Source organism: Lepidochelys kempii, chromosome 20 (assembly GCF_965140285.1).
Source record: "Lepidochelys kempii isolate rLepKem1 chromosome 20, rLepKem1.hap1, whole genome shotgun sequence".
Classification (NCBI taxonomy): Eukaryota; Metazoa; Chordata; order Testudines; family Cheloniidae; genus Lepidochelys; species Lepidochelys kempii.
This window is the reverse complement of record NC_136399.1, coordinates 20,966,779-20,990,235: the sequence shown is the minus strand read 5'-3', so window position 1 is coordinate 20,990,235 and position 23,457 is coordinate 20,966,779. Positions and strand designations below refer to the sequence as shown.

The 23,457-nt window shown below is 50.2% G+C and overlaps 2 protein-coding genes across 10 annotated transcripts in view; one reads left to right on the top strand and one right to left on the bottom strand.

Moving 5' to 3' along the window:
- Positions 1–14,505, top strand: part of NFE2 (nuclear factor, erythroid 2) — a 29,821-nt gene extending 15,316 nt beyond the window's left edge. For both annotated transcript variants that reach the window (XM_073318744.2, XM_073318743.2), the window contains exon 4: positions 3,866–14,505. In XM_073318744.2, coding sequence (XP_073174845.1) covers positions 3,866–4,978 — 1,113 coding nt within the window. In that variant the 3' untranslated portion in view covers positions 4,979–14,505. The remainder of the gene's footprint in view (positions 1–3,865) is intronic.
- On the bottom strand, positions 13,046–23,002 carry HNRNPA1 (heterogeneous nuclear ribonucleoprotein A1). 8 transcript variants are annotated; one of them, XR_012155731.1, is made up of 12 exons: positions 22,498–22,647; positions 22,026–22,142; positions 21,056–21,202; positions 19,697–19,907; positions 19,450–19,542; positions 19,260–19,355; positions 18,829–18,900; positions 18,350–18,469; positions 17,821–17,946; positions 16,969–17,127; positions 13,453–13,527; positions 13,046–13,161 (listed from the first exon to the last, which is right to left on the bottom strand). XR_012155731.1 is itself a non-coding variant. In XM_073318747.1 (11 exons), exons 1-10 carry the CDS (start codon positions 22,630–22,632, stop codon positions 16,976–16,978), a joined length of 1,269 nt encoding a protein of 422 aa, XP_073174848.1. In that variant the 5' UTR covers positions 22,633–22,647; the 3' UTR covers positions 13,046–13,527; positions 16,969–16,975. The 8 variants fall into 8 exon arrangements, 6 of the variants coding, with proteins under 6 accessions (XP_073174848.1, XP_073174851.1, XP_073174852.1 ...); XR_012155732.1 differs by having other exon boundaries at positions 16,969–17,031; XM_073318747.1 differs by having other exon boundaries at positions 13,046–13,527.
- Between the last annotated feature and the right edge of the window lie 455 nt (positions 23,003–23,457).

Here is a 23,457-nt window from a genome sequence, read left to right as displayed (position 1 = left end):
GGCCTTCCCATCCCAGACCAAGGACTGGCACATTCCCAGCATGCTCTGGGCCCTCCTATGCCACCCCAAGGGGCAGGATGTTCCCAGCATGCTCTGGGGCCTCTCATCCCACCCCAAGGGGCAAGGTATTCCCAGCATGCTCCATTCCTCCAACCCAAGAAGTGGCATGTTCCCAGCATGCTCTGGGCCTCCCATTCTACCTCCACGGGGTGGTGAGTTCCCAGCATGCTGCATTCCCCATCCCCACAGCCTTAGGCGTTCCTGACCCCTTTCTAGGGCTGGCAGTGCTGCAGAGTGTGGGTAGAGGGGCAGACAATGCTGGCGCCCTGACCAGCCTGGCAAGGGTGCCTGTAAATGCTCAGGAAGATTAAAGAGGCTACAAAAGCCGAAAGAATTTTCTGTAGTATCTGGCTGGTGAATCTTGCCCATACGCTCAGGGTTCAGCTGATCGCCATATTTGGGGTCGGGAAGGAATTTTCCTCCAGGGCAGATTGGAAGAGGCCCTGGAGGTTTTTCGCCTTCCTCTGTAGCATGGGGCACAGGTCACTTGCTGGAGGATTCTCTGCTCCTTGAAGTCTTTAAACTACAATTTGAGGACTTCAATAGCTCAGACACAGGTGAGAGGTTTTTTGCAGGAGTGGGTGGGTGAAAGTCTATGGCCTGCGTTGTGCAGGACATCAGACTAGATGATTATAATGGTCCCTTCTGACCTTAGTATCTATGAATGTCCCCCCAGGGCAAGATGCAGAGATAAAATTCCTCGACACCACTAACTTCCACCACTGCTTCTTGGAGCAGCTAGTCCTAGGAGCTAGTCATGAGGGGAGAGGCAGTTCTTGATTAGTCCTAAGTGGCACAGAGGATCTGGTCCAAGAGGTGAATACAGCTGACCTGCTTGGGAATAGCAACCACTGTGTAATCCTTGTAGGGGGATAACACAAGAAAGCCCACCACGATGACATTTAACTTTAAAAAGGTGAACAACACACCAAGGAGGATGCCATTTGCTGGACATTAAAAGGAGCTGTCACACAGGTGAAATGCCTGCAAGCAGCATGGGGACGGTTCAAAATCACCATAGTAAAGCCTCCAACTAAACAGATACCCCAAGCCAGGAGAGACAATCAGAGGACCAAAAGAATGCCACCAGGGCTAAGCAGTACAGTACGAGGCAAAAAGGCATCCTTTAAAACCTGGAAATCAGGTCCCAGTGAGGGTAATAAGAAGCCGCCCAAACTCTGGCAGATTAAGCATAAAACTAAAATAAGGCTGGTCAAGAAAGAATTTGAGAAGCTGCTTGCTAAGGACGCAAAAACTAACAGTAAGACTGTTTTTAAATACATCAGAAGCAGGAAACCTGCCAGCCAGCCAGTGGGCGATCAAGGTGCTAAAGGAGCACTCAAGGAAGACAAGGCCGTTGAGGAGAAGCTAAATGAATCCTTTGCATTGGTCTTTGCTGCAGAGGATGTGAGGGAGATTCCCACACCCGAGCCATTCTTTTTTTGTGACCGATCTGAGGAGCTGTCCCAGACTGAGGTGTCAGTAGAGAGGTTTTTGGAACAAATTGGTAAATTAAGCAGTAATAAGCAGGGGTGAAAGTAATATTAAACTCTTACCGGTATGGGGGCCCAGCTCCTGGCCCCTGGAAGGTGCAGAGCCTTGGGCGGAAAGGGCGGGGCTGGGGGGTCAGTTTCCCCCAGCCAGCCCATCCATGCTGCCTGGCTTACGCCGCCCAGCTTGCACCGGCTGGGAGCCCCGGGCCCTTTTAAATTGCCAGCCCCGGGGCAGCTGCCTCTTTTGCCCACCTTGTCGGTGGCTCTGCCGCAGTGTTTAACTTCGGCTGCGTAAGGGCAGGTACTGACCCCGTACCGGCCTGTACCGGCCTACTTTCACCCCTGGTAATTAGTCACCAGGACCAGATGGGATTCACCCAAGAGTTCTGAAGGAACTCAGATATGACATTGCAGAACTACTAACTGTGGTATGTAACCTACCACTGAGATAAGCCTTTGACCCAGCTGACTGGAGGGTAGCTAATGTAACACTCATTTTTAAAAAGGGCTCCAGAGGTGATCCTGGCAGTTACAGGCCGGTGAGCCTAACTTCAGTGCTGGGCAAATTGGTAGAAACTAAGTGAAGAACAGATTTATCAGACACACATATAAACACGATTTGTTGGGGAAGAATCAACATGGCTTTTGTAAAGGGAAATCATGCCTCACCAATCTATTAGAATTCCTTCAGGGAGTCAATAAATACGTGAAAACAACAAGGAGTCCAATGGCACCTTAAAGACTAACAGATTTATTTGGGCATAAGCTTTCGTGGGTAAAAAACTACTTCTTCAGATGCAACGTGGACGCAACTAAATACGTGGACAAGAGTGATCCAGGGACATAGTGAACTTGGAGCTTCAGAAAGCCTTTGAAAAGGGCCCACACAGAAGGCTCTTAAGCCAAGTAAGCAGTTATGGGATAAGAGGGAAGGTGCTCTGATGGGTCAGTAAATGCTTAAAAGACAGGAAACAAAGGGTAGGAATAAATGGTCAATTTTCACAGTGGGGAGAGGTAAATAGCAGGGTCCCCCAGGGATCTGTACTGGGACCTCTGCTGTTCAACATATTCATAAATGATCTGGAAAAGGGGGTAAACAGTGAAGTGGCAAAGTTTGCAGAGGATACACAATCACCCCTAGTTAAGTCCAAAGCTGATTGTGAAGAGCTACAAAGGGATCTCAGAACTCGGTGGCTGGGCAACAAAATGGCAGATGAAATGCAATGTTGTAGATATATGTAATGCACACTGGAAAACATAATCCCAACTACACATATATAATGATGGGTCTAAATTAGCTGTTACCACTCAAGACAGTGAGCTTGGCATCACGATGGAAAATGTCAGCTCAGTGGGCAGCAGCAGTCAAAAAAGCGAAGAGGATGTAAGGATCCATTGATAATGAGACAGAAAACATCATAATGCCACAATATAAATCCCTGGTACGCCCACGCTTTGAATAATGGGGGCAGTTCTGGTCGCCCTGTTGCAAAAAGGATACAGCGGAACTGGAAAAGGTTCAGAGAAGGGCAACAAAGATGAGTGAGGGGGTGGTTGGAGCAGTGTGAGTTAGGGGAGGGGTTGATGGTGAGTGAGTTGGGGAGGGGAGAGTGGGTTGGGGAGTATGAGAGGGGAGAGGGGGGAGAGGGGACAGGAGTTTGCAGAAGGCGGCTGTGGGAACATGAGTTGAGGGAGGGGAGGTGGTTGGAGGAGTGTGGGTTGGGGGAGGGGTTGGGGAGAGTGAGTTGGGGGAGGGGAGCTTGAGTTGGGGGAGGGGAGGGGGTTGGAGGAGTGTGGGTTGGGGGAGGGGAGTGTGGGTTGGGGGAGGGGAGAGTGGGTTGGGGGAGGGGAGGTGGTTGGAGGAGTGTGGGTTGGGGGAGGGGAGGTGGTTGGTGGAGAGTGAGTTGCGGGAGGGGAGGGTGTTGGGGAGCATGAGGTGGGAGATGGGACAGGAGTTTGCAGAAGGAGGTTGGGGGAACATGTGTTGAGGGAGGGAAGGGGACACTGGTCCAGTCTGGATCCCCGTGTTGCTTTTGCACCAGTATTTTGGGCCTAATGGGTGGTGGGGAGCGTGACTGTGGGGCTATAGGAAGGAATTGGGAGTAAGGACTCCTGGATTCTATTCCTCAGTCTGCCACTGACCCTGGCTCTGAACATGAGCAAGCCGCTTACCCTCCCTGTGCCTCAGTTTCCCTACCCTGTACTATGGGGACAACATCCCAGATCCCTCAGGCATGGAAGGCCTGGCCCAGCGATGCCTCGGGGGAAGCTCCTAGCAGCCACTAACCAGCCCGTGTCTCTCAACCCCACAGGGCCTGGATGTGCCAAATGAGACCCCCTACGACCCTGCAGTCTACACCCTCATGCACCAAATGGCGCCCGCTGCCAACTACGGGCACTGTCCAGTGCTGGGGGATGGCCTGGTGCCCAGCTGCAGCCAGCCTGCCCCAGTCTATGACCGCCACTATCTGGATGTCATGGCAGCCCCATGCCCCCGGCTAGGGATGGGCCCCGTGCCCCCTATGGACCCCCCTTATGGCTACACTGGGATGCTGATCTCCTCCAGCCTTGACCCGGGGCCGGCAACCACCGCCCTGGGCCAGATGGGCACCAACAAGACTCCGTCCCTGTCCGGGCTGCTAAGCGAGTCCCAGGGGGAGGCCAGCGGGCGGGCTGAGGGGGGCCGGGCTGAGGGCTACGGACCCCCGCCCCCCTGCAATGCCCAGGAGGACTTGGAATCAGATTCGGGCCTGTCGCTCAACTACAGCGACGCCGACTCCATGGAGACCGAGGGGCTGGAGCCCAGCAGGCTGCGGCCCGACTACGCGGAGATGTACCCTGTGGACTATGGCCCGCACTACCCCTTGCTGCCCACCTTGCAGGAAGCGTCCCCCTTCGCCATGCAGCCCCCGGAGCCGTTCAAGCCCCAGCCGGAGAAGGGCCGGGCGCCCCCGCGGGCCGAGCTGGCCTGCAGCCGGGACGAGCGCCGCGCCTTGGCCATGAAGATCCCCTTCCCCACCGAGAAGATCGTCAACCTGCCGGTGGACGACTTCAACGAGCTGGTGTCCAAGTACCAGCTGACGGAGCCGCAGCTGGTGCTGATCCGCGACATCCGGCGCCGCGGCAAGAACAAGGTGGCGGCCCAGAACTGCCGCAAGCGCAAGCTGGAGAACATCGTGCAGCTGGAGCAAGAGCTGGAGCAGCTGGGGCGGGAGCGGCAGCAGCTGCTGCGGGACCGCTGCGAGGTGGACAAGACCCTGGGCCTCATGAAGCAGAAGCTGGGCCAGCTGTACCGCGAGGTCTTCCTCATGCTGCGGGACGCTGCGGGGAAGCCCTACTCGCCTGACGAGTTCTCCCTGCAGCTCACCACTGACGGTGGCATCTTTCTGGTGCCGCGCAGCAAGAAGCTGGACAGCGGGGACTGAGCGGGGCGGCCCCTGGGGCCCCACAGCTAGGCCCTGCCTGTGTGTGGGGTGGGGTCTGTGTTCTTTCCCAGCAACCAAACCTGCTTGTGGGGGGGCCCTTTAGTGCCTTACACACCTGGAGGCATCATAAGGGCATGGGGGGGCCTGTCACTGCCTTACACACCGAACCCTGGAGGTGTCATATGGGAACAGAGGGGCCTGCCAGAGCATTACACACCCAAGTGAACCCTAGAGGTGTCATATGGGGATGGGGGGACCCTGTGGTGCGTTATGCGCCCACGTCCCGGATGTGACACTGTTAGTTTCTGTGATGATTGCCCCAGCCCCCTTCACTCCCCTGCAGAGACCAGGCCCGCTGAGTCCCTTGCCCCCTACTCCCTGATCTCTGTCCTAGGGGGTGTTTGGGGCAACACTGGTGACTGCAGGGAAGAACAGCACTTCTCATGCCCACTCACCCCATGGAAATGACCCAGCCTGGAGAGAGGGAGAAGGATGCTGCCCCATGAGCCCCAAGGAGCTGGCCCAGCCGTGGGACGGGGGGGGGGGGGCGCGGGCGGGGTGGCGCGAGCCCCACAGAGCTGACAGAACCAGAGTCTTCCTTCCTGTGCATCCATAAGCTTGTTTGTCAGATGCCCCTTTGAAAAGTCACTGAGAGCAACAGGAGCCCAAGGTCCCTGAGGGCAGGGCTAGAGGGGCTGGGGAGGGGGCAGCCGGGGACAGGAGGGGGTCCCTGAGGGCAGGGCTGTGCAGGGTCAAGAGGGACAGGGACAGGAGGGGGTCCCTGAGTACAGGGCGTGAAGGGCAGGGGGCTGTGCAGGCCCATGAAGGAGGGGATAGGAGGGGGTCCCTGAGGGGGAGCAGAAGAGCCTTTCTTCCGGGTGATGCTGGGCAGGGAGAGGCCGGCCTTGGGGCCTCTGGCTCGTGGCACTGAGCCCATGTGGCTGGGAACGGAGCCAATCCACCATCATGGTGGGCCGTATGAGCAGGAGCTGAGCACAGCAGCTGAGATCCTGTGGCCCGGAGGCCAGTCGGAGGACCCCAGAGCTCAGAGGGTTAAATGTGGGGAGCCATGGCCCCAACTGCCCTGGTGCAAGGTGCCCCCGGCAGCATTTTCCCCATTTGGACTATTGTAAATAGAGACCTGACCCGCAGCTGCCAACTGTCCCGCAATAAACAGCGCCCGGAGGGACCTGCTGGGAGCCCGCGTCTCCCTGCCCGTCACTGGGGGTCACTCACCGATGCACGGGGTGGGAGGGGGAGGCGGACGGTGGGAATAGGCTGCAGCCTGTGTGATATGGGAGGGCATGCGTGTGTGTGAACAGTGCAGGGGGGCGTGGGGGGTTTGTGTGTGCGGGCAGTGAAGGGGTTGTATGTGTGTGTGTACGTGGTGGGAGTCTCTGGCTGTGTAACACAGCCAGCACCTGCATTGGTGGGGAGTCTGTATACAGTCCGGGGCTTGGGCGAGGGACGCTGACCCACTTCCCAGCGCTGTAATTCCATGGGCGCAGGTTGCTCCTCCTGGCTCGCCCTGGGTCATGGCTCTGCACAGAAGCCTGCACAGCCTCCCCGCAGCACGCCTGGCCTCAGTGGGCCGGCAGCACAGGCCAGTGCCAAGCGGAGCTGCCCTGCGCTACCCACACACATGGAAACTGGATCGGAGCTGGGAAAAAGTGGGACTTGAGGCAGTGCTCCTAGGCAGGTCATGTGGTGTGGACAGGGAGTGGGGCAGGGTGTGGGGAGAGCATGTGGGGCAGTATGAACAGGCTGTGGGGTGGGGCAACTTTCAGGATCAGGATCTCTGCTCCCCCCCTTCTACGTCACTTGTCCTTGCACCATTTCTGGCTGATCCCATTCCCACCGGGGGCATTTGCGGTCCATTCCTGGGCTCTGCTTTTTGCAAATATAAATCTCCAAGCTGTGTTGAGCTCATAAAGCAAAGTGTGTGTGTGTGTGGTGGGGGGGAAGGAATGATCTGACTGTGCCCTGCTTGGGCCTCCCCATAAGACACTGCAGAGCCCCCTGTCCATCCACCTGTCCCTGATCCATGGGGCTCTCAGACACTTTGCTGCCCAGCCCTGGCTGTTGGGCTTTGGTTCTGGGTGTATAATTAATGAAGATCACAATTATTGATGGCCCCAGAATGGGTGTGTGGTGTGTGCGCATTGTGTGGCATACGCATTGTGTGTGCACATTGTGTAGTGTCCACTGTGTGGAATGGGTGGGTGTTGTCTGCATTCTGTGGTAACATATAGTGCGTTGTGTATGTTGCATGTTGCATGGTATGTACATTATGTGTACATTGTGCAGGGGGGTGCATTCTGTGGTGCGGTGTTGTACAATAAGTGTGTTGTTTGCCCACATTGTATGGTGTGATGTTTGTGCGGCGTGGGTAGGAGGTGTGTGTGTCGTGTGGAGGTGTCACGCAGGTGTATTGTAGGGGAGGGTGGGTGTTGTGTGGTGTTGTGTGGGTGTGTTGTGAGGGTGGGGGGGGTGCATTATGTAGTGTGGGTGCATTGTGTTTCAGATGTCCACATAGCTGCTGCAGTGGGTGAACCAGTTCCAGCTCTCTGCATGGTACCGTAACTGGGATAACTAACATGGAACAATACCCCCTCCCCAAACTCGCCGTGGAGCACCCAGCCCAGCCCAGCCCAGGGGCGAGAGGAGACAGCACATCAGCTTGGAGGACTGCGGGATCTCTATAGTGCAAGCAGTGCATCCAGGGGCTTCTCCATCCCCACAATGGTTTGGACTGACGGCCACCATGTAACCAACTCTTTACACCGCCCTCTCCCACCAGAATTGAACCCACTTATAAGCTTTTATCCCCACCCCACTCTTTGAATATAGAATCACAGGACTGGAAGGGACCTTGAGAGGTCGTCTAGTCCAATCCCCTGCATTCATGGCAGGACTAAGTATTATCTAGACCACCCCTGACAGAGGTTTGTCCAACCTGCTCTTAAATATCCCCAGTGATGGAGATTCCACCACCTCCCTCGGCAATTTATTCCAGTGCTTCACCACCCTGGGAGGTCAGATTGGGAGGTCGTCTCAAGGTGGGTTCCACAGGGATCCATTCTGGGTCCCGTGTTATTTAACATCTTTATTAATGACCTGGATATAAGAACAGAGAGCCTGCTGATCAAATCTGCAGGTGACAACACATGAGGAGGGGGAGGGAGGGTTACAAACACTTTAGAGAATAGAGCTAAAATTCAAAGGGATCTTGACAAATTGGAGAATTGGTCTATAGCCGACAAAATGAAATTCAACTAAGAGAAATGGAAGGTGCTACACCTAGAGAAGAAAAACCCAATGCACAAATACAGAATGGGGGATAACTGGCTTGGCAGCAACACTGCGGAGAAAGATCTGGGAGTTGTGCTGGATCACAACCTCAACATGAGTCAGGAATGCGCTGCTGTTGCAAAAAAAGCAAATGCAGTTTGGGGGTTGCATTAACAGAGGCAGAGCACGCAAATCTCGGGAGGTGATAATACCGCGCTACTCGGCCCTGGTGAGGCCTCAGCTGGAGTACTGTGTCCAATTCTGGTCACCAAAGTATAGACAGGATGTGGAGAAACTGGAAAGGATCCAGAGGTGAGCAACAAAGATGATCAAAGGGATGGAATGCCAGCCATATGGGCAAAGGCTGAAGGAACTCTTTAGTTTGAAAAGAGAGATTAAGGGGGAGGGGACATGATAACGGTCTTCAAATACTTGAAAGGCTGCCATAATAAAGATGGAGAAATTTTTCTCTCTTGCCACAGAGGGCAGGACAAGAGGCAATGGACTCAAACTACAGCATAGCAGATTTAGATTGAATCTCAGGAAAAACTTCCAAACTGTGTGAGCAGGATAATGGAACAGACACCGTGGGAAGTCATGGTGCCTCCTTCACAGGGTTTTGAAAAGAGGCTGGATAGCCATCTGTCCCGGATGGTTAGACACAAGTCCTACATGTTCCTTGCGGCCCCTCTCATGGGTCAGGGGCTGTGTGGGACGGAACGCGGAGCTGATTGCCCAGCAAGGGATGTTTCAAGCCCAGTACAGCCTGTGGGCGGAGGCCCTTGCTGTTTCCAAGGTTGTACTCCGAGCATCTGGCGCTCCCTTCCCACGGAGGGAGTGTTACACACTCACACTCCGGTCACAGTCCCAGCTGACGCACGGCAGGAAGTGGTGCAACAGCTTGCAGTGGCCAGGCGGGGGCGGGCCCAGCTGAGCCCTGTGCAGCAGCTGCCCTTGCCACTCATGGTGCAGTTGATTCAAATGCCAATTGTTCATTCATTGGGAGGAAGGCTCCAGGGCTGCATTGACCCACATCCAGTTGGGGTGCATGACTCGTCACGGCAGCTGAATAGAGCAGATTCCTCTGCTGGCATCACAGGGCAAGAGATTAGGAAAACAACATTTACTGCAGCCCTTGCTGAAAGAGGGGCTGTAAGCATGGCTTTGTGGGGTCTTTTCTTACAGAGCCAGCACAGGCTGCTGCTCGGCCTAGTCACCAATGTATTTAGTCAGTAACATGGGACAATCAAAGCTTTTCAGAAGCTTGTCCCTTAGTCTCTCTAAATTTGGGATGTTTAAAATCACGCCGTGTCTGCCTGAGAAGCCAGTGACGGTGCATGGGACTGGAGAGCAGCTGTGGTATGACTCACACGCTGCCGAAACCGCACAGAACCTTTGAGAAGAGAGACTGACCATGTAGACTGGAACAACACACGTTATAGGTTTCTATCCCTTCCTCCACTTGGCCCAGCCAGCTCATCCCACCCGCTGCTGTCCCACTTTTTGCCCCACCCTTCACCTACACCTCTGCTTCACTCCCCTCCTGATACAGACAAGTTTTAGGGCTGTGGTTCTCAACCAGGGGGACACTTAGCCCTGGGGGTACACAAAGGTCTTCCAGGGAGTACATCAACCCATCTAGATAGTTGCTTAGTTTTACAACAGGCTACGTAAAAAACACTAGCGAAGTCAGTACAGACTAAAATTTTACACCGTGACTTGTTTATACTGCTCTGAATACCATGCACTGAAATACAAGTACAATATTTATATTTCAATTGATTTTTATAATTATATGGTAAAATGAGAAAGGAAGCAATTTGTCATTAATAGTGAGCTGGGACATGTGTGTTAACCAGACAAGCTCTTCTCTTCGCATCTCGCATGTTAGTGAGTCCACCTCTTAACTCCCCTTGCTTCTCTGACTACATACAACACGCTCGCTGGGGTTCCAATCACATCCTAGAATCTCTCCAAACCCACAGCCACTCAAAGCTCTCATAGAATCACAGAACTGGAAGGTACCTCGAGAGGTCGTCTAGTCCTGTCCCCTGCACTCAAGGCAGGACTAAGTATTATCTAGACCATCCCTGACAGGTGTTTGTCTAACCTGCTCTTAAAAATCCCCAATGATGGAGATTCCACCACCTCCCTAGGCAATGTATACCAGTGATTAGCCACCCTGACAGTTAGGAAGTTTTTCCTAATGTCCAACCTAAACCGCCCTTGCCGCAATTTAAGCTTCTTGTCCTATCCTCAGAGGTTAAAAACAATATTTTTTTCTCCCTCCTCCTTGTAACAACCTTTTACATACTTGAAAACTGTTATCATGTCCCCTCTCAGTCTTCTCTTCTCCAGACTAAACAAACCCAATTTTTTTCAATCTTCCCCCATAGGTCATGTTTCCTAGACCTTTAAACATCTTTGTTGCTCTTCTCTGGACTTTCTCCAATTTGTCCACATCTTTCCTGAAATGTGGCACCAAGAACTGGACACAATATTCCAGTTGAGGCTGTATCAGTGTGCAGTAGAGCGGAAGAATTACTTCTCGTGTCTTGCTTACAATACTCCTGCTAATACATCCCAGAATGATGTTTGCTTTTTTTGCAACAGCATTACACGGTTGACTCATATTTAGCTTGTGATCCAGCATGACCCACAGATCCCTTTCCACAGTACTCCTTCCTAGGCAGTCATTTCCCATTTTGTATTTGTGCAACTGATTGTTCCTTCCTAAGTGGAGTACTTTGCATTTGTCCTTATTGAATTTCATCCCTATTTACTTCAGACCATTTCTCCAGTTTGTCCAGATCATCTTGAATTTTAATCCTACCCTCCAAAGCACTTGCAAACCTTCCCAGCTTGGTATTGTCCACAAGAAAACCTTTTGTAGTGATAAACACCCATTTTTTCATCGTCTGTGCGTATAAAAACCATCTTCTGTATTTTCCACAGTACGCATCCGATGAAGTGAGCTGTAGCTCACGAAAGCTTATGCTCAAAGAAATTGGTTAGTCTCTAAGCTGCCACAAGTACTCCTTTTCTTTTTGCAAATACAGACTAACATGGCTGTTACTCTGAAACTTTGAAAGTGTACTCTTTGTGCCATTATCTAAATCATTGATGAAGATATTGAATGAAATCAGCTCCAGAACTGACTCCCTGAGGGACCACGCTCGTTATGCCCTTCCAGCAAGAGTGTGAACCACCGATAACTACTCTCTGGGAATGACTGAGTAATGGTCTCAAATTGCAGTGGGGGAGGTTTAGGTGGATATTAGGAAAAACCTTTTAACTAGGAGGGTGGTGAAGCACTGGAATGGGTTACCTAGGGAGGTGGTGGAATGTCCTTCCTTAGAAGTTTTTAAGGTCAGGCTTGACAAAGCCCTGGCTGGGATGATTTAGTTGGGGATTGGTCCTGCTTCGAGCAGGGGGTTGGACTAGATGACCTCCTGAGGTCCCTTCGAACCCTGATAGTCTATGATTTTCCAACCAGTTATGCACCCACCTTATAGTAGCTCCATCTAGGTTGTATTTCCCTAGTTTATGTCATGCGAGACAATACCAAAAACCTTACTAAAGTCAAGATATACCACATCTGCCACGTCCCCCCTATCTACAAGGCTTGTTACCCTGTCAAAGGTAACATGACCTCTTCCAAGCCTAAACTGAGAATCAATGCCCCAGCCTCATCAACACTGACTGCTCTTCTCAATATGTTGTCTTCACTTGGCTTTTCACTTTCTCCTACCTCTCTAATCACTCCTTCAGAAGGTTTGGAGGATTCTCCTCACCCCCCTCAGCTTTCTATGGGGGTTTCTAAGGCAGCATTCCTGGTGCCCCTCTCTTCCTGCTCCACACAATCTCATCCACAAGTAACACCTCCATATGGATGATTCGCAGACCTACCTCTCTACGCCAGATGTCTGCTGTCCAAACTAACATGTCCAAGATCTCATGGGTGTCCCACAAGGCCTAAGGTTAGCGTGAACAAGACAGACCTCCCTGTCACCCAAGCCCATAACCTGGGTATCATCTTCACCTCAGCCCTCTCTAGAGCCTCACATTCTGCTGATTCTTGCTGTGTAAGAGAAGAACTTTCCTCTCTATCCACACAGCAAAATTCATATCCAAGTTCTCATCTTGCACCTCAATTACTGCAACATCCTTTTATGGGGCCTTGACGAATGCAATCTCAGCCTGCTCACATCCATTCAAAATGCTGCTATAAAAGTCATTGTCGTAGCTTGTTGCTTTGACCGTATCTCACCTCTGCATCCTTCCACTAGCTCCCCATTTTCTCTCACATCAAACAAACCACTTGCCTTCACTTCCATGGCCACTCACAGCCTACCTCTCTGGCCATCATCTCATTCAATATGGAGATGACAGCTTCCACCTCTGACTGCCTAATGATGGCAGCCTTTCATCACCCATGTGTCAATTTCAGCCAAGCCATTCTTCCCCCATCACCCCATGCTGCCCATCCTGCTTGGGAGGGGCACCTCACAGCCTTTCCCTTGTTTACAAAATCTTAACAGTAGTGAAGCAGCTACTGTGCTAAATCCATTGTCTCATGTTGACCAGTACTGCCTTATTGCTTCCTCTTTTCTGTATTGATTGACCTTGTCTCGTTTCATACTTAGAACGTAAGCTTGTTGGGGCAGGGACGGTTTTTGTTGTGCATCTGTACAATACCTTACACAATGGAGTACTAACTCAAGATGGAGGCTTCGGGTGCTACTGCAATACAATAAAACTTTCAGCCACACTAGATTTATTTTAAAAAAAATAAAATCTTTATTTAAAAAGATGCGTTCCAATATGAACGAGTGAACACAGCTACACAGCAGCTCTGCGACTCTCCACGGAGACATCAACTGGGCTTCCGGCTAGATAAGAGAAAGTATTGCAAGGAAGTGAGAGAGCACATGAGTAGAGGGCAGACATTACCACAAGTCATTTGGGATCACTAGTAGGTCTGCTTCTTGTGTGGGCTTCTAAATTGTTTCACATTAGACAAAGCATCCCTTATTCCTGTTTGAGGGTTGAAATCTACCCCAGGCCCAAAGAGGTAGTTTTCCCAACAAAGCATACTAGAGCCATGAAGAGAAGACACCAGGCATTATCAGCAGTCATAAACAGAGTTGCCTACAATGAGAAACCCCCACAACAGTTCTCACCTTTTAAAGCAGCCACTGCAGACGTACACGGAGTCCTCTAGTTTAGAGGGCAGGCTTAGCACTGGGCATTTCCTCCTACAAAAGTGAAGGCACACATTAGATTCTCCAGCATAGCTGCTTTCCAGTACATTTAAAAGCTACCCTGCATGACCACCCCATTGCAATTTAAAGAGTTAACTACTGGCCAATTTGAGTGCCCTCTGAAAGGCACAGACAGCGCACTAAGGCAGTTTATAGCACCTGGACTGCAGTGCTAAGCAAGTGGGTAAACATTAAGCAGCTCCAATAATAATGGCAATAGAATGAGAGGCGGTGACTTGAGAATGAACGTGCCAAAATAGGTGGGCGAGCATTACTTTCAGGCCAGTGACCAAGTAATTTAAAGTCACTATATTCCAGCCATCTGGTGCTTGCGCTTACAGCACTGGGCGAGTTTAAAAAAGCAGCCCATCTTGTAGATTTCAAGACAGCTAGCCTGACTACTTGGGTTCATTATACAAAGCTTTAGCAAAGTACTCGACAAATTAATTTCAGGCAAAACCATACGGACATAAGTAAAATCTGTTCTTACCTACAAGCACAGTAATAAAACCTTGCCTTCTGGATCTGACTGCTAGTCCTAAGAGCAAGGATCTTTACTCTTGTCTGCCTCCTTCGATGGTCACTGATACTCCACTCCCTCCTAGAGTGCAGAGCCTGCACCTGGCTTATCTGTGTACACTGGACTCCACACACAAGTGTCTACTCTCTCTCAGCTGTAGAAGTGTCTGAACTCGAAGCCATTCGTGCTATGCTTGCTAGCAGCTCCTAGTAGCTCAACATCTGCATGTCTCCTGGATCTTTAAGCTACTTAGTTCTTGGCTCTTGGAGTGCCTTCCTCTGTTGTGGTATGCTACCATGTCCTCAACGTTATCAAGCCATGCCAAGAGTATACTCCATGAATCCTGAGGTCTCGTCTCCCTCTATAAGTTTAGGATCCACCTGCTATTGCAAACTCAGCCACATAAAACCCAATGGAACTAAAACTTTTTTTTTTTTTGCATTCCACATTAATACACTTCATAATCATTCAACTGAAGAGATCGGTTAGAAATATGCCAACATGATTTAGACAGAGGCCTGCTTCAAACAGTTACCATGGGGCTAAGTTGCTCTTTATCAAAGGATTGAGATCACCAGTGAATGCCTGATTTGAAATACCAGTAGAACTGAGAGCTCTGCAATGACTCCCATGTTCTGCAATGCAGCAAACAGAAGGAAACTAAAGCTATGCTTTTAGGCAGCTGGAGGAAGCAGCAGTTTGCATAAGACGGGAACTGCAAAATGTAGATTTTATACTCATTTACATCAGAAAGCTCAGGTCTTCACTGTGCTGGAAGCTTAGAACGGAAGAAGGGGTGCCAGTTCAGAGTTTTTATCCCAACTACTTCAGCAGTTGGAATTTAAACCTTTAAAACACAGGCAGTAAGATTTTAATGTTCGTCAAATTACAGGGCTGGGGAAGCTTGTTCATCCCACCTCATCTCCAGCCCTCTCATACACACCAGCAAAGATCTGATATTCCTAATGAGGAGCAGAAGAAGCTGGTTTACATTTTGGGGCTATCCCCTAAGGTCAGCTTCTTCCTCTGCAGTTCCCCTTTAAAACAGGCTGAGGCACAGTTAGTTACCAACCAGTTTAAAAACAAAAAAGGGAGATTCAGTTACAGCAGTTGAATGGCTATGTTTATACACAGGTTTAAAACTGCAATGGAATCACACTGCATCAGTCAGAAAATGCCTCAGATACCATTCAGACAACTTCTGCAGAACCCACTCAGTGCTTAGAAGAGGCAGAGATTAGAGTTTGGTTTCAGCAGTCTGAGAAACTGCAACTGTTTCTCAAAGCTGGAAGCTGTATTTCAGAATCAACCCATTTGCTGAGCACTTGTGTTAAAGAAAAATGCAATGCAACTTTCCCAGCATGAGGCCCAAGCTGATCCACCTATGGTCACGATGCCACTGTCTAGCTGGTGGAAACATTTAACATAGGCATCTGAACTGGATAGCTTTGCGAGAAACAAAAGCGCAGCTTGCTTTCAAAGTAACCCTGGATGCACTCAGCTTTCCTTTATCATTACACAAGTAAGATTTCACGGCCACTAGACTGGCCTCCATTAGTATCTCCTGCTGCTTGCTGTGAATTCGGGGTGTGCTTCTCAGCAGAACTAGACCCCCCCACCCTCACTGCTAGAGGGTTTTAGCATTGCTCTTCATTTTCCAAAAGTAGGAAAGGAGTTTTAGTTCCCACCTCTGTCAGCCATTAGGGTTTGGTTAACTGGATAGAAGATCCATACCAATGAGAGTTAATGTCCCTAACTTTGTGAGATAACCCAGGGACAGTTTTATGGGAAGTTTTGGCTGGCAGGGACTGGTCCATTACACTTCAATTTACAGCCTAAGCTACTCAACATCAACTGACTTTTGTTCTTGTATAGAGCAGGATCCTAATATACTTTGTTCAGGCAAGTTAATCTTGTTTGGTGAGAAAGGGTTTACATGGGCATATACACCATGCAAAGAATTAGCCCCTTTTGGTTGCTGTAAGACAGTCTCTGGACCCATCTACACTAGCAGACTTTGCAGCTGTAATTCACCAACAGCTGCATCTGCGGCAGCTGGAGTACAGGATACCCAAATTCTGTCTACAAGGGTTACACGGAGGCAGCACACCGAAATCTACAGATTCCATTGGTGGTTACAGCTGTAACGTTTGCTAATGCACCCATCCTCTGGCATTAGTATTCAGGACCCAGCCCAGGAGGCCTGACATGGCCCACAAATGACTGTTCCTGCCCAGTGACACTGCAGTGCACTATTGCTGAGCTATACCTGGTCTAGTTACATGCAGGTACTGCTGCATTCATATAGCTAGGATGGCATTCAATTGACTTATATCAGACTAACTTACACAGCACATTTAAAAAAAGACACATTTATTCAGCGTCATGATCAGTCTATTACAATTAGCAATCAACAGCATGGGTGCGGAAAAAAATAAAATAAATTCTACATAAAAACCCTTATTGGAATGCTTTGCACTTTCCACAGAACAGAAACTAAAATAACCTGTTATACAATTAGTCACAAATACAGTCCTTATGTTTGCAAAGGAGAGTTTGTCTAACACATGTCTTCATGTAGCAGCTACACCCTGCCACAACTGTGTTTGGCTGAGTTCACAACTGTTGTAACCTGTAGCTTCCCTGTCCCTTCTCTGGCTCTCCTCTCCTGCTAAGCTTTGTTTCCTGTTGAATAATATGGAATAAAGTTGTTAATCTAAACACATTGAGACTCAAGGCTACAATCCAATAGCAAGTTCGTTCCCACAGATAGCTGATCGGAATATTAGCTTAAACAACCACATTTTACTGAAATTAAGTCTTTTTACTGTGTACTTGCTCAGCTACATTAGTTACTATTACGGATTCACTAGCATGATATGTTTGACTGAGAGGTGCAACGTCCAGATGCTTACCTGGTAGTTAAAACCGTCTCCCACCGCCATAACTACCGCCACTACTGGAGCCACCGTAGCCACCTGAGAGAGCAATTGGAGACGGCGTTATAGCAGTGGTTTTCAAACTTTTGTTCTGGTGACCCCTTTCAGATAGCAAGCCTCCGAGTGCGACCCCCCCTATAAATTAAAAACACTTTTTATATATTTAACACCATTATAAATGCTGGAGGCAAAGCAGGGTTTGGGGTGCAGGCTGACAGTTTGCGATGTAATAATCTTGCGACCCCCTGAGGGGTCTCAACCCCCAGTTTGAGAACCCCTGTGTTATAGCAAACACAAAGACTGAGGGTTTGGCAAACCTGACTGTAAGGTAGGGCAGAGGATTAGATTCAGGTAAGCCAAAATTGCAAAGGACTGCTTTTGATCCCAATTGTATGTTTGAATGTCTGCAATATAAGCATATTCTGAAGCATGAATTTGTTCCTGTTAGATATTCAAGTTGTAATACTCAGCTAGAATTACATTTGATTTATTATGATTATAGCAGTCTGTGAGAGGTTAAATGGACAAGGATATTTTCATGTCAGGAGAAAAGCTTTTTAACTGTGGGCTAGTGACTGTTCCTGTGGTTAAAGCTAGATAATTGTAGGCCCTCTTGGGAACCTGCAAGTGGGAGGGTGGAAGCCTGCCCACTGCTAAAGGACCTCCCCCAGCCTAAGGGGAGGATCCACAAAGTCTGGGATCTCAATTAATTGTGGCAGACAACTAGGCAGGTAGATTTTAAGCTTGTACCACAAGTGTGATATTGGCTTAGGCTTCTCTCATGCCTACTCCCCTTTATAAGGACGGACCCCTCATTCTGAGACTCACCACCACTGCTGTACGGACCAGAGCTCCTGCCTCCAAAGTTCCCTCCTTTCATAGGGCCAAAGTTTGAAGATTGGTTGTTGTAACTGCCAAAGTCATTGTAGTTTCCACCACCTCCAAAACTGCTTCCTAAGGAGTGGAACAAGCAATGGGAAGACTGTGATCTGTAATACCTTTCTCAGCAACAGTACACTTTGCAGGGCAGTTTTTGCAGCTTGATTTTGAGAACTCAAAGGCAGCCTCAAGAGTGAGGACGTTCTCTTACCTCTGCAACATGGCAGGGGAGGGAGAGAGCTGGCCCAAGGGTGGAGACGACACAGAACGGAATTTTGGGAAACAGGAGGTACAACATACCATGTGATAATGGGGAGGTTCACCTAGCATAGGAAGTTATGCCCCATGTCAGTCTACTAGTAATGAAGGCTTTTGTCATGGAACTGTAGCAGAGCAGAAAGAACTGGCATTGGCTGTTTGAAAGCCAAATAGTCCACTTCTGGGCAAGGTCCCCTAGTGACAGTGGGGGGATACTTACCTCCACTGCCGCTGCCAAAGCCACCACCTCCGTTGTTATAGCCGTCATAGTTGCCACTGCCACCATAGCCTCTGCTTCCTCCAGAGTAGCTAGGCCCACCACCGCCGCCGCCACCATAACCTACAAAATAAAAACACAAGACTGCTGAATTCCAGCATTTCACAACCCAGTCCACTGATGGAATTAGAAACTCCCCAAAGAACTGATCACAGCATGCACTTTGGTAAATCAATATATTTGTACAGAAAATTTGTGACCAATCAATGTGACATGCTTAACACAATAATTATTCTATCTGGATGGATCCAGTTGGGTCCATGCTGTAGTCAGTTTGTATCAGCCATCCGCCAGGCCAAGGGATTGTAGTTTAGTCACTTTCCTCATGTCACCAGTGCTTCTTCATGGGCGTAGCACCTTTGAGCCTGGAAACAAGGCAACCTGGCCGCTGACATGTCAGTAAAGTTATGCTTTGGCCTTACCCTCATTGCTAAATCCATTATAGCCGTCTCCACTGCCTCCATAGCCACCACCGCGGCTGCCACCAAACCCACCTGAAAAGAACAAACCTTTGTGTTCAGTCTATCCAGGAAGGGAAACTGTCAGGTGATGGCGCCCAGGGCACACGGTTTTGTAAGCCAGTTTTACAGAATGAAGCAGCTGTATAAATTGATGGAGACTGTTGCAAGGAATCAGGGATTCCAAGGTCTGTCTGAATGAGCCCTTGTACTATGTTAGAACGCCAAGAGCCAAGAAAGGAGAATTGCACTTAGTCCAACGTCCAAATCAACAAGTAAAATCAATAGCCAGAACTGCAGCAGCAGGTGTGTTAACCTATGGGCTAAAACTTTAGTTTTGTTAGCCTGACAGTATCCTTTTAATTTTAGTCAGAATGACCTCTCAAGTCACTTACCACGACCACTGAAGTTGCTGCCACGGTTAAAGTTGTCATTTCCACCAAATCCACCTCCACGGCCACCACCACTGAAGTTCCCAGAGCCACTGCGACCTAGAAGAGAGAGTAGTGTTTGTGAATGGCACAGCTAATTATCAAGGGGCCATTTGGATTAATTTCAAACTGATTTACAGAAACTGGCACTCACCTCTCTGGCTGGATGAAGCGCTGGCCATTTCTTGCTTTGAAAGTGCTTTCCTCACTTCGCAGTTGTGGCCATTCACAGTGTGATACTTCTGAACTGAAAGGGAAGAATCAGACATTACTAGGTTGTTATTAACTGTTACATCCACAATTGCGTCCTGATTTTAAGCCAAGGACAATTCCCCTTCAAATACTATAAATTCTTCACTGGTTTGCAGAGTTTTGTGTAACAGACTCGCTGGGATACTTACTAACAATCTTGTCCACAGAGTCGTGGTCATCAAAGGTGACAAATGCAAAACCTCTCTTCTTGCCACTGCCACGGTCTGTCATGATCTCAATCACTTCGATTTTGCCATACTGTTCAAAGTAGTCTCTCAGGTGGTGCTCCTCTGTGTCTTCCTTAATCCCACCAACAAAGATTTTCTTCACTGTAAGGTGAGCTCCAGGCCTCTGAGAGTCCTATGCAGGACAGAATAGAGCAATATGAAGTATTATCTGAGATGTATGAATTTAGGACACCACAAACACTGGTCTGAACAGCAAGGCTCCGATAGCTCAAACAAAGAAAGCCAACACTCAGAATTGTGGTAGTTGTACACTATGACTGCGAACAGAAGTTAAAGGCTAGTGCACAGCTGAAATTTTGTCCCCCTTCATAATCAATTGTAGTGACTAATGGCATGGTTCTGCTTTAAGAATTTCAGTACCATCTATGCCAAACTTGGACAAACATTTTGGCCCGAGGGCCACATCTGGGTATGGAAATTGTTTGGCGGGCCACGAATGCTCAAGAAATTGGGGCTAGGGTGCAGGAGGGGGTGCGGGCTCTGGGGTTGGGCCAGAAATGAGGAGTTCAGGGTGTGGGAGGGGGCCCTGGGCTGGGGGTATGTGGGCTCCAGCTGGAAGTGTGGGCTCCAGGGTGGGGCATGCAGGAGGGTGCTCCGGGCTGGGATTGAGGGGAATCAGGGCTGGGGCATGGGAAGGACTCAGGAGTGCAGGCTCTGGGCAGCCCTTATCTCAACCAGCTCCTGGAAGCAGCGGCATGTCTCCACTCCCGCTTATCGGTGGAGCATGGCAGCCCTGCCCTGCAGCTCCCATTGGCCAGTTTGCAGTCAATGGGAGCTGCGGGGACAGAGCAGAGCCCCCTGGCTGATTCTGCACAAATGAGCTGGAGGGGGGACATGCCACTGCGCCCAGGAGCTGCGGCACTCGCACACAGAGAGGCCCTCGACCCCGCTTCCCAGCTGGAGCTCGAGGGCCGGATTAAATCAGCCCACCCCGATCTATGCCATTGACTAATGTCCTTTTTTGGGGGGCGGGAGGGGCGGCACATTTTCTTGCTGTCACCAGTGCACTGGCAGTTACAGCCAGCGCGATTAATGTAGGGGGAGTTCTGTGTGTGGGGAGTGGCTGCTTCCCCAACCCATGAAGAGGACAGGAGCTATTCTTCTCAGTTTAAACCCTTGATTATAGCCACACCATATTCACAATAACCTCATCCCACACCCTACACAACCACACAGGACCATTTAACACTATCACCAGTGCGTGAACAGCCAATTTAAGGCTACAGAAACATCATGATTAGATTAAACATTAATTCATACCTCTCTGGATACAGCCCTCTTTGGTTCAACAACTCTGCCATCAACTTTGTGTGGTCTAGCATTCATGGCAGCATCAACCTCTTCTACTGTAGAGTATGTAACAAACCCAAAGCCCCTGGAGCGCTTGGTATTTGGATCTCTCATTACCTAGAAATGACATCTCCATTAGTGACCGAAGTAGATAATGTGAAACAAGCAAAGTGGCATACAGATGAGAACAAAGGAACATCTAAGGTTATAATCTAGCATTGGTTTTGTCCTACAAGTTACTGAAAACCTTTGACTGCCAGAAGCTGGGACTGGATGACAAAATGGATTATTCAACAATTGCCCACTTCCGTTAATTCCCTCTAAACTAGCATTTGACATCAGCCACTGTTGGAAGATAGGATACTGGGCTAGATGGACCACTGTTCTGACACAATATGGCCATCCTTATGTACAGTGAACCCTTCAGAGCAACACTAAGTATGCAACTAGACCAATTCCGTACTATTCCACTATCTAGGAATAGTGATTTAAGGACTCTTAACTGGTAAGTAAAAACAAAATTCTTCATTTCTCCCTATTTCATCAAAAACCAGTAATGCCACAGAATGAGATTCCTTCACCCATTTCTGAGTTTTAATATCAAATACATATAAGTTTATTTGCTCCCTTCCTACTCCCCCGCAAGGAAATGTTTTTACCCCGTTTGACAAAAAGTATTTTGGAAGGCTTTCGTTACAGTGTGTATGGTAACACCCAATGTTTCATGTTCTCCGTGTATATAAATCTCCCCACTGTATTTTCCACTGCATGCATCCGATGAAGTGAGCTGTAGTTCATGAAAGCTTATGCTCTAATAAATTGGTTAGTCTCTAAGGTGCCACAAGTCCTCCTTTTCCTTTTACTAAGTTACTGTAACACAGCTGTCCTGCCCAAAAGCCCTAGAGTGCTTCAGCTATGGCGCTGGGACCAAGGCACTCACCACGCAATCAGTGAGTGTGCCCCACTGCTCGAAGTGGCCACGGAGACTCTCATCTGTTGTCTCGAAGCTCAGGCCACCGATGAAGAGCTTGCGCAGCTGCTCGGGTTCCTTAGGGGACTAGAGAGGAAGAACAAGCCATGAGATGGGAACAAGATAAACAGCCTCCTGGAGCTAACAATACCCGTTCTCCCCCACCCAAGGGAGCACTGATCTAGACTAGGGCAGCAGGAATTCCCTTCCCCACAAGGGGATCAGAATAGCCTAGCAGTAGGGGGAAAAGCCACCCCCATTACACAGTGGCTTCCAGGCTAGCCACAGCTCCGGCCCCTCAAGCTGCTGAGCACTGAGAAAGAGGGGGCCAGCCTCCCTGTGCACTGATCACCGGGCCTACCCCCCCCCCCCCACGAGGCCTTGTATCCTGCACGGCCCAGGCGCCTAGCGCGGGAGAGGGGCGAGCCGAGCAGACACGCACGCGCACACGAGGTCCGCCACGCGCCGCTCGGCCGGCCGCCATAGCTCGCAGCTGGTTCTGCACAAAGACGGGCGCAGGCACGAGGGCTCGGAGCGCGGGAGGGCCCACACCCAGAAACTGGTCTCCGCCACGCATGCGCGAAAGGGCCGCCCACAGGGGGCGAGAGGAGGGCCGCGCACGCGCGAAAGTTGGGAGGGAGGGGGCCCCTCCCCGCCCTCGAGAGCGCCCGCGTAGCGTGCGGACCGCCGCAAGCGCAAGCAGGGGCCTCGCAAGTTAGACCGAAGCCTAAGAGGCCCCGAAATCAGAAAAGAGCCACCGGAGCAGCAGGGCCAGCGGAAGGCCGCGTGGAGAAGATGGCGGCCGGAGTCCTGGGGCTTGGCTCACCTCGGACTTGGACATGGCGGCGGGTGGAGGGGGGGGTGCAGGCCTCCGTCTCAGACTGCTGCGCGCGCGATGCTTCCTCCGTCAGGCGCCGATACAGAAAGGGCTGAATGACGAGTGCGTCGCCGCCTCACTCCACCGCCCCCCTTAGGGCTCCGCCCGCCGCGCGCTCCCATTGGATGAAGGGGGTCGGGTCACACCCCCTCACATCCGATTGGATAGTCACGAACGACAGACACATCTCATTGGTGGTGGAAATCCTGGACCTACCCCACTGCGGCAGTCTACTGGCTAAGGCAGCCTAAGCCCCGCCCATTAACGTATCTCATTGGGAGTCCATGCCTTCCCCCCCCATCTATCTTTCCCGCTCCACTCGCGAGAGACTGTATCTCACCTCTGATTGGTTTGCTGATGGACAATCACGCTCTAAACTGCCCAATGTTTGGCCGTTGCTGCCAAGCGTTGAGTTTGACTGGCGGGCTGTCTTGTCAATCATTCGATGAGGCGAGGGTGTCGATTACTGTGGTGGGAAGAATTAAATGACCTGTTTTGTGTCACTGGCACTACACCGCGAGCATT